We start from the raw sequence: 10491 nt of genomic DNA, 5'->3' as shown, positions 1-10491 counted from the left end.
CAGTTATATAGATTTGGGGAAAGGGAAGGATACACCAAACACACTATCCAAAATTCTTTGGAAGAATGGGACTTTAAACTGTAAAATATTAAGTCACACTTTCACTATTCAAATAAATGAGGTATCTATACTCTTCTTTACTCATATAATTTTATGCTCATAAACTAGGGTATATGATTTATTGAATTTAGAAACTGCATTCTATTTCAGGTGTTCAGCTCCAGCTGCTCTGTTATTCCCAACGGAAGCATCAACAAAAATGATATGATCTCCCAGCATATTTAACAATATGTTAAATAGCTAAAAACTAGTTAAGTTCTTCATATTTAGTCACATGGAATGGAGTTTATTTTCCCTGACTGCATTAGTGGTTATTCCAAGAACTCACAATAAAAAAAGGTGATCATATATTATCAACATGAGGGTTTTTATTGGGGGAAGGTTCCATCTGATCTCATCTTGCAACATCTCAGAAGCATATTCTGTGGCCAAATATTGTGAGATACAGTCTAGGCTAAGGCTTACTGAAATGTACTTCTTTTAAAATTCACATCTTCGGGGTAACATACACCAGTTTGCAAATCCAATGTGGGCTAACGTTCAGCTGCTGACCTTATGCTTAGGATTGGTTATGGCCACAACAACTAGAAATTGCAGACTTTTCTCTACTTTCTCCATTGAGACAAATTCTCCAGAACAGATTTAAAAAATATTTAGAACACATTTCAAAACTTAGATCTGATCCAGGACTTTGAAGGGCTTAAAATGGATATTCATCTTTGAATTGTTTATAAAGGGTCTGGAAAAAGAAATTATGTACTAAATTCCTATAGAAAGTATGAATAAATTAAAAAAAATTATGAAATATGAATATGTTTTTTTTAAATAAAAAAGTCAGCATCTTATAATTCATGGTGAAATGGTGGAAAGGGAAGGCAACAAGAAGAGAACACAGTGGACTATCAAGGTAGCTTCAATTGCCTGTCAAGAGTAATAATGGCAATTCTATAGGTTCTTGCTCTACAGGGCTTGTATTCAAAACCTCAGTGCAGAAACAATTATCAGCCCTTCTACAGTAAATGAAAGGGCACAGCCCATGTTTTGCAAATGTATACAGTACTGACAATGGAACATACCTAATCCCTTATCACAGAATGATAATATTGTTGGAGGGGGGCTCATCTAGATCACCTCACAGTCCTAGATATTCTATTCCTAATTGTCTTATTCTATACCTAAAGCATACCCAAGATGCCTACTCACCCTTTTCTTCAAAGCCTCCGAGGATGGAGATGTCATATGTATGTTAAAAATATTGTAGGGTTTATCATTCTAACCACCAACACCTCACAGCAGTCTTACACAAAAGCACTCCTGGGCTGACCAATCCTACAGTTCTAGTGATGGCTTTCACACTACGATGAAATGCAGGTTCATGGCTGATTCCCTTTGTACATTTTCTTCAGTTGCCTGTTACCAGGCAGATTTGGGGCTTCAATTTTAGCATACATGAGTTTTGCACCGGCACATCCTTTTCAGTTATCCTTATCTTGCTGTACCAATGAGTTAAGTGAATGGAGTCCATTGGTAAAGTGACCAATTTACAAAACTAGAGCACATAAGTTTGATTTTGTTTCGTTATTTTACAATAGGGCCAGATAGCAAAAATACTAAAACACTGACTATTTTCTTTCAATTTTAAATTTACAACTTGAGCAGTATTGATGGTCCCCTAAACCATTTATTTATAAACTGGGAAAAACTATACAGTATTTAAAAGTATTAACATAATGCAACAGATCTTTGAAAAGGACCGTGTACAGAAAACTCCTCATGATCATTATGATGTACCCTGATGCTTTGTTTCAATGAATCACTGACACTTCCTGCAAAATGTGTGGTGAATCCCAATGAACCTGTGGATATCTTCTCTTTCTTCAACAGAATTCAAGTAGTGTAGGAGGAACTTGTATATGCCTTTTAAATCACAGGCCAGGCAGATACAGATACAGAGCCACTTATTGAATTTTTTTCTCTTGCTCCACTTTGGTTAAGTGCCCCGGTGGAACTATAAGTCGGTTGATGTTAGCTTTTTCATGCTCCGTCGTTGAGCTAAGCTTGAAGCTGCAACAGGCTCCAACACAGGCTGAAATGTCTTGTTATTCAGTGCAGAATAGGTGGCAGCCATGGCACCCTAAAAGATAATGAAATTAAAATAGATCATGATATCCTGATGAAGAATAACAAAAACAAAACCCCAATCTCCCACAGGTAACAACAGATTAATTAGTTTCAGTTTTACCTTTACTAGATGAGGTGCATCTTGCCTGTTTAGCTGGTAATGTGGCAGCTGGTCCCTACATGCTATCCACGAATGCTTAAGTACTTGCTCTGCAGTATATCGCTGATGTGGATCTACATGCAGCATATGAGATAGCAAATCCTAAAGCAAATTGGACAGATACAACTGTTATAACCAAATATAAGCAGTGAAAGATTGGATCCTTTTGGTCTTATCAATCATATAAAACATTCAAGTGATCTTTCTTCTGAAGCAGTTAACACTCATACGAAGAGAGAAGCCCAAATGAAAAAGAGCACCATGTGCGCATCAGAGCCCACATGAGTCCCTGAATTTTCCTCAGAGATTTAAACATACAGTAAATTCCAAAAAAGCAATAGAACATGTTCTAAATTTTAATTTTGTATAAAGCAGTCCCATGTTGCTTTATGTTGCTTTTGGCCAGCACTCATAACCCACTTAAGCATGTTGCAGATGTAATATTTCCATCTCTTACAGAGAACGTTCTATGGGCTCTATTAAAAGTCTCAATTGCATTTTGTAAATTCAGTAGAATAGTTTCAGAAGTAGTAAATTATACGTTATCATCTTTTAAATAATTATTGATCAAAGGTGCTATATGTGATTAATATATATACTGTTAGCATTTATTCTATCCTATGGGTAACATCAAATGTTAGTCATACACTGAGTGGAACCACCGACGTCAATTGACTTATGTCCATTTATTTTAATAGGTCTATTCCAAGTTTGATTTAGTTTAATGTCACCCTATACTTTTAAATGTGACCTTTCATAGTTTTAAAATTCCACTGCTTACATATAAATCTAAGCTAAACATGAACTTCTGATTTCGGAGATGAGGCACAGTAAAAGTCTCAGACATCAAATGCCATAGGAAAACAAGATAATTGAATGTCAAAATAAATGGGCTCATAATTTACATACTATCTATCCATATATATAGAAATTTAATGAGTTTTTAAATAATTAAAGTTCATGCAACACAAATTCTACAACAGCAGCTTGGGCCTGAGTTTTGTAAATAACAAAAAGGTTGCTTTTTCTACCTCTGATAAATACCTTAGGAGCCAAAAGTGACAGAGGCCAAAGTGATGCTTTCAGTTCTGCTTCAAGACAAAATTACCTTTCAAATGTTTACAGAGAAAGGCCTTAAAGGTAAGTTTGTTGTTGATGTCGTAGTTTGAATTATTGATCCTAGCCAAAAATGTTATTCTGATGTTTCACACAGTTACCTGTATTTTATAAATCATAAGATAAAATACATTTACACCTTTGCTGCGTCTGAAACAGTGTCCCAGTTGCCTCCACTTAAAGAAAAATTCCCACTGCCTATTCGTAACAGGATTTCCTCAGGGGTATCATTGGGACCATTGGCAAAAGGAGTATACCTGGGTTCCAATACAAAAGAACAAGATTAGAATAATACAATAATTTTAACTGACACCACTGAAGCCTATTGACTATGAGGTATCGAATTTCATGTAGGACGCCACTTGTTTCACCTGTGCTAGACTATAGAGAAATAGCTACAGCCACATAAACAAACCAGTGTGGTATAGTGGTTAGTGTGCTGGACTAGGACCTGGGAGACCACTTAGAGATAAAGCTCACTGCATGATCTTGGGACAGTCACTATCTCTCAACATACCTCACCGGCTTGTTGTGATGGTAAAACAGAGAGATGGAGAAGTATGTAGGTGTCAAGGCGGGGGTTGGGAGCAAGTCCGCAAAAACTTAAAAGGTGTCTGTGAAGTTAACTCTTTATTCAAAGAAACAAAACAGTGCAGACCTAGTGGTCACAGCAACTCTTCCCAGTAGGTCTTGCCCCGATGAGGCTGTTGCAAGGACTGAAGGTGCCCACCTTCCACTGCTTCCTAAGGTTCCTCCTCCCTTGGGTCCTTCCCCAGCAACCTGAAGCTCCTTCATTTTGTCTCTCTTTGCTCTGCCCTATTCATCCTTCTTCATGTTCTGAGAGATCAGGGAGGAGGGGAGATGGTCACAGCAGCAGCAGGAGACATATTGGCTTCTTTAGCAGCCTGTTTCCACTCTGCCTCTTGGTCCTCCTCCTCACCAGCCTAGGCTTCTGCTTCTGGACTGCTCTCTGCCACAGCCTCTTCCAGCTCACTAAACCCTGTTAGCTCCTCAGCTTCTGAAACCTCCTCTTCTACTGCTCCCTCTTCTACTACTTATAGTTGTTGTGCCACCCATCCCATGGCTCTGAGCCTTCTTCCCCTGGAGGATCCCCAGCTTGTGCCTCCCACCACTCTTCCTGCATACAGCCAGTCCGTGACAGTACAACACCTTGAGATCCTAGGAGAAAAGGTGGGATATAAATGTAATAAAATAATAATAATAAAACATTCAGTACAATGATTAAATTAAAAACACTTCTTACCCAGCCAACATTGTATAAAGAAGGACACCCAAGCTCCAGATATCACAAGCAGCATCATATCCCTGTCTCATGAGAACCTAATGAAATAGAGAAGAATAAACAGTTTGATTTTTCTGCCATGAAATGACTATAATTTGAAAGTCCCAACTAACAGCTTAAAAGAAATTCTCAAAAATATGCTAGTCACAGTAGCTATGATTTCAGAAAGGTTCTGGTTAAAGATGACAACAGGTAATATTGAAAATCAGTTTCTATGCATGTGCTTTAACATTGTTAAAACGTATTCGTAACATATTTATTTTGCAAAGCTTTGCTAACTGCCTTGAGCTATGAGAACAGCTCTCTACAAATGTGATAAGTAAACAATTTGATAAAAAAGTAACAAAACAATTAACCATTTGCAATTAGAAGATACAAGGCAAATAGAAAGCTCATACCAATGACAAACCTAGTTGGTCTCTAAGGTGCTACTGGAAGAAATTTTTTTTAGATAATGTAACTACTTTCTTGAGATGTCACAAGAGCATGTGCAAATAATATACAATAAATTCAGCAGCATACCTCTGGCGCTACAAAGTTGGCAGTGTAGCAGGGGGTTAAGAGAAGCCCATTCTCCCCCCGAAGTTGTTTTGCAAAACCAAAATCACAGATCCTGATGGAGTCAGCATTATTAGAATCGTCCATATATAAAATGTTACTGGGTTTAAGGTCTCGATGCACCACCTTAAAAATACACAAACAAATGTTAAACTGAAAACTGAAAAAAGCAGGAAATGATACCGTAATTTGGAGCTTTTTCAATTTTTTAAAAGAAAGAGACAAATACTTAGACGCAGAATCAATACAACACGCATGTGGGCCCAATATGGGTGATTTAATTAGATACTATTCATAGCATAAATGCAACTTAACCAGGCTGCTGATTTAGACTGCAATCTTAAGAAGAGGGGATAAGGAATAAACCTTTTTGAGATTGATGAAACTTATTTTTGAGTAAGCATGCTTTCATTAATTTTTTTTAAGAACCGATGCTTGCTTTTCCATCATGAAAGCAGACCCAGATTTTAGTCACTAGCGAACAGATTTCAGAATAAATGACTATTGTAAATTTACTTTGACCTTATTGCTTACCTAATCAAACTCTTGAACACAATATCCTACAGTCCTGTTTACTACCGGTATGTGGAGTACTGCTTAGTTTAAAGTTACTCCACAATATTAACAACATATTAGAATATATACAAATGTAATTACTATACAATAACAAAAATAGACATAACTTACTCCTTGACAATGAAGGTAGTCAACTGTTTTAGTGATCGTAAACAATACAGCACTTGCTTCCCGTTCTGAGAAATACTTTTGTCTGAGTATACGATCCAGTAGTTCACCTCCCTTCATTAATTCTGTGACAAGGTAGATATATTTACCATCATCATACACCTGCGGAAATTAAATGCATATGAGTAATGTAAATATTCCCAGGCATCTGATTACTTGAGAAAAGTGTGAATCAAAGTCATATAATATATTCAACTACTGTAAGTTTAACAGCATAAACCTACTGAAGTTCATACACCTAACAGAGTCATGCGTATTAATTTCAATGTTTCATCAGCTCTAGTTTCATAGTTTCAAGGTCAAAGCGTACCATTCATGTACGCTTTGAATGGTACATGATTGGTACGCTTTGACCTTGAAACTATGAAACTAGAGCTGATGAAGAATAAACCGAAACAGGGCCTTGTCCTGGATTTCTAAAAACTGGATTGCTACTGGAATTTGTCTTATTATTATCAACTTAAAACTTTCTAAAAATTATTCCTTTACCTGGCCAGAGCTCTTGGAATCTTTTCATTTGATTTTCTCAACTCTCCAAGGACTCCAATTTATTTGTATTAATTTCAATGTATCAACTCTGAGTAAAATGACCCAAAAAAAATCTGAATTACAGAGTCAAATTCCAGTATAGGAAGGGCATCCCTTTCCCTGGCAGGAAACAGGATCATGCAGCCCAGGCAGCAGGATTTAATCTCCACTCAGCACCAGATGAGCAGAGATAAAAGATCAGCACAAGACTAGGGGAATTAAAAGGGAAAGGGGACACTTGCAAAGGCTTTTGCAAGGCTCCTCTGCTTCCAAATACCAAATCGTGTGCCAAACTTTCAGGCAGCATTTTGCAAGCAAAGGCAGGGTGCAAGAGAACTTTCTTTCTCTCCTCCCAGTTTATTGATGTGAAAGAGAAAAAGAAAGGCACATAAACAGTGGATCCTGTTTTAAAGTACTTGGCACACTTTGGAGCACCCACCCCATCATTTAAAGGAGGTGGTAACTACTGCAAAGGGTGCTTTGCAGCTTTAAGATAGACTGCTAGAGTATTTAGCTTTGCAAGTCTTTGTGTGTTTCTCTTTTAAAACTTCAACAGTGGTTTGAAGGAGAAGTGAAGGATGACATGCAAAGCTGCACGAGGGATTTTGACAGATGGGCATTTCTGTCCACCTTTCATTATTATTATTTATTCAATTTTATTCACCCATCATCTGAAGTTCAGAGGGTGGTATACAAAAACCACAAAAAATTCATAACATAATAACAAACAATCTCCTCATACACTGTTTAAAAGGTCATAGGTGTTTTAATTAGGCAAAGTCATAGGAGCAGAGAAATATTTTTGCCTGGCACCTAAAGATATGCAACGAAGGCACTAGGTGAGCCTCCCTGGGGAGAGCACTACAGAAGCAGGGAGCCACTGCACAAAAGGTCCCCTTCTCAGGTTGCTGCCCTTCAGACCTCTTTCAGAGGCAGCACAGGAAGGGGGGCCTCATATGATTGCAGGGTCTGTGTTGGTTCCTATGTGGAGAGGTGGTATTTGAGGTATTGCAGTCCAGAGACTTTATAGGTCAAAACCAGCACATAGAATTGGGCCTGGAAACTTACTGATAGCCAGTTTAGTTGGTCCAAGATGGATGTTATATGCTCAAACTGCCTTGCCCAGTGAGCATATTGCTGACAATGTACTCCAAAATTCTGGATGATCCTACTCAGCAGTTTCATGTGGATGTTAAAAAGCATTGGGGGGGATTGAACCCTGAGGAAACCCCCCCCATTACAGGCTCCAGAGGAGTGAAGAGCACTCCCCAAGCATCACCCTCTGGAAATGACCATCCAAGTAGGACCAAAACCACTGCAAAGTGGTGCTACCCAGCCCTAATTTCAACAGCCGCTCCAAAAGGGTATCATGGTTGATGATATCTAAAGCCACTAAGAGGCTGAGGAGAATTAACAAGGACAAATTTCCGCTGTCTCTCTTCTGAAAGATGTCATCATGCAAGGTGACCTAAGGAATTTCTGTGTCAAAATTCTGACTGAAATGGATCTAGGAAATCAGATTGTCTATGACACCAGGTGATTGGCAGGTGCTCACCTGTCAAATAAGGCCCAGAGGGGCCTGGTAAGAATCTGTCTCCTAGAACCAAAAATATTATCCATCCCTAGTTCTAGCAGATTCAAATGCACATTTACTAAGGCCACACTGGTGTTTCATTTCACTATCTGTGTGAGTCAATAAACAAAATGAAACTATGTGCAAATGAATTCCAGGCAACGCTAACATACTACCAATTCCCGCAGAGATTACATCATTTCTTATGCAGGAAGGTGCACAGATATATGTGTGGACCTCTATGTCTGTGGGGTTTAGAAAACAGGCACAGTCTTGTCTACAGCAATGGTCACATTGCATTACATTCAATTATGGTAATGGCCTTTTAATGAGGCACAATGAAATATTTTCCTGAAAATTATTAAAGAGGTTGAAATTTCTATATTCTAGTGAAGAACAGCAAGAACTTGTTTAACTAAATCCATGTTTACAGACAGTATGCTTTTTCAGAAATCAATTAGAATACATACATCTTTTAAAGTAATAATGTTAGGATGCTGTCCATAGCGCATTAGAATCTCAATTTCTTCAGAGGGATCTCTTTTACTTTTGTCAATTATCTGGAAAGATTAAATGGCATGCAGATGTTACACAAATGTTACACATTTAAATGAAAACAGTTATATAGTAACAATAATATATAAACAACTTTAAAAACCTGTAAACCACAATAAACATAGTGTTTGTAGGCATACATCTGAGCAAGTGCTCTACCTCTAAGAGAGGTTATTTCAAGGAGTACAGTCCAGTTAAGACCATGTAAATAGTATGCTTTTCCAAATAAAATTATATTGAGTTGGAATACAAATGATTGGCTTGCTTAAGAGAAGGAATCCAGGCTGGATGTTCCCTGTACTACTCTTAGCTCATGTAACAGCTACTAAAATGAGTAACATCTTTCCAGTTTTGGGAGCTCTGCAACCAGCATAAAATAATCCCAGTTTTAGAGGGGTTTCAGAATAATACCACATAAACACAGAGAAAATGATTCCTCTCAATTTTTTTGTTCAGTGATAATATTATTTATTTAAAGACTATGTTGCACAATGTTTTCGCTGCTGGGCGGTTACATATGAGGTGCCAATATGGGAATCTTTATGAAAATTCCTCCAGCACACATTGTATTTCCCCACCCCGTTTGTATTGTGAACCAATTTCACAGGTGACCTGTGAGCTAGCTTGAGAGGCCCCCCCCCAATGCCAACTGAAACATATATTAAAAGCTTGGATGCCCATATTTTATTTTATTCAATTGGTTTGTTTTTAATTCCTCTGCAAAGTCTTTTCCCCACACAACTTTCAATCCCAAGAAGATAAGTAGTATTTTTAAAAATTGCATAAATTTTGACAGCAGGCCTTCCAAAAATTTGAGGGGATGAATCACCTGTTTTAAAATAAAGGAACTGGAGATAAAGTAATGAACTTGGTGGAGAATTAACAAACCCACAGGGCACCTTGCATTTGGCTTTTTAGTTGCTTTTCTGACAATGGGCTACCATTAATATAAGAACGTATGAATCTATAAAGGCCTTTTCTTTGAAATGCCTTGAAGGAAGTTCTTTTCTCTTGACAGTACAGAGCAATTGTGTTAAAGGGGAAGGACACAGTGACAACTTCTGCCATTTATACCATTTATATCAAACAGGATAGGAAGAGATTATCCATGTGTTGTCATGTCTTAAAGGAAGAGGATGTTATGTTCACTTTCTAGCCTCTTATGATTTATAAGCATGGGGGGGGGTGTAGCATTGCACACTACTGCAATGCTTATCTACTATTGACCATACATCAGTTGGTGTTCACAACTCATGCACTCAAGGTTCCTCTTTAGCCTATATGTTATGATGCTCTGAGAAACAAGTACAGCAATAGCAGTGAGGATCTGATCACCATTTGGCCAATGTAGGTCTTCTGACTGGAGGACCACAAATGACTGAAATATTTACTTGTTTCAGTTTATAATCAGCTTTATCCCCAAGTGCTCAGTTGATTATCAGTTTCAAAAATATTTTTATTTGACTTCTGCTTTATTTTGAAATATGTATGGAATGCTTAATCAGTAAAATCTAAGCCAAGCAGTGTACATTGTTATTTTATTATTAATAAACACAGTTGAGATCAGCAAAGCATAAAAACAGAATGTACAACGCTAAATTATATGTCTGGGTTGGCATGCTGAAAGAAAAAGATTTTCAGCAGGTGTCTAAAACAATACAGTAAGGCCATTTGCCTAGCATCAATAGGCAGGGTGTTTCGAAACACAGGTGTGACCGAACTAGAAGATTGACACCTAGGTAATGTGAAACATATAGCATTTGTAAAAAGCGC

The 10491-nt window shown here is 37.6% G+C and overlaps 1 protein-coding gene across 1 annotated transcript in view; it reads right to left on the bottom strand.

Moving 5' to 3' along the window:
• Positions 1 to 408: 408 nt before the first annotated feature.
• The window catches only part of RPS6KA6 (ribosomal protein S6 kinase A6), a 59016-nt gene continuing 48933 nt past the window's right edge, over positions 409 to 10491 (bottom strand). Inside the window, exons 16-22 of the mRNA XM_035113870.3 lie at positions 8634 to 8723; positions 6006 to 6164; positions 5283 to 5444; positions 4722 to 4798; positions 3597 to 3714; positions 2303 to 2443; positions 409 to 2194 (exon numbers count right to left, since the gene is read on the bottom strand). Of these exons, the coding sequence (XP_034969761.2) occupies positions 2069 to 2194; positions 2303 to 2443; positions 3597 to 3714; positions 4722 to 4798; positions 5283 to 5444; positions 6006 to 6164; positions 8634 to 8723 (873 nt within the window). The 3' untranslated portion in view covers positions 409 to 2068. The remainder of the gene's footprint in view (positions 2195 to 2302; positions 2444 to 3596; positions 3715 to 4721; positions 4799 to 5282; positions 5445 to 6005; positions 6165 to 8633; positions 8724 to 10491) is intronic.

The sequence above is a fragment of the Zootoca vivipara genome, chromosome Z2 (assembly GCF_965207765.1).
Source record: "Zootoca vivipara chromosome Z2, rZooViv2.hap1.1, whole genome shotgun sequence".
NCBI classification, from domain to species: Eukaryota; Metazoa; Chordata; class Lepidosauria; order Squamata; family Lacertidae; genus Zootoca; species Zootoca vivipara.
The sequence above is the reverse complement of the archived record's forward strand: the minus strand, read 5'-3'. Positions and strand labels throughout refer to the sequence as shown.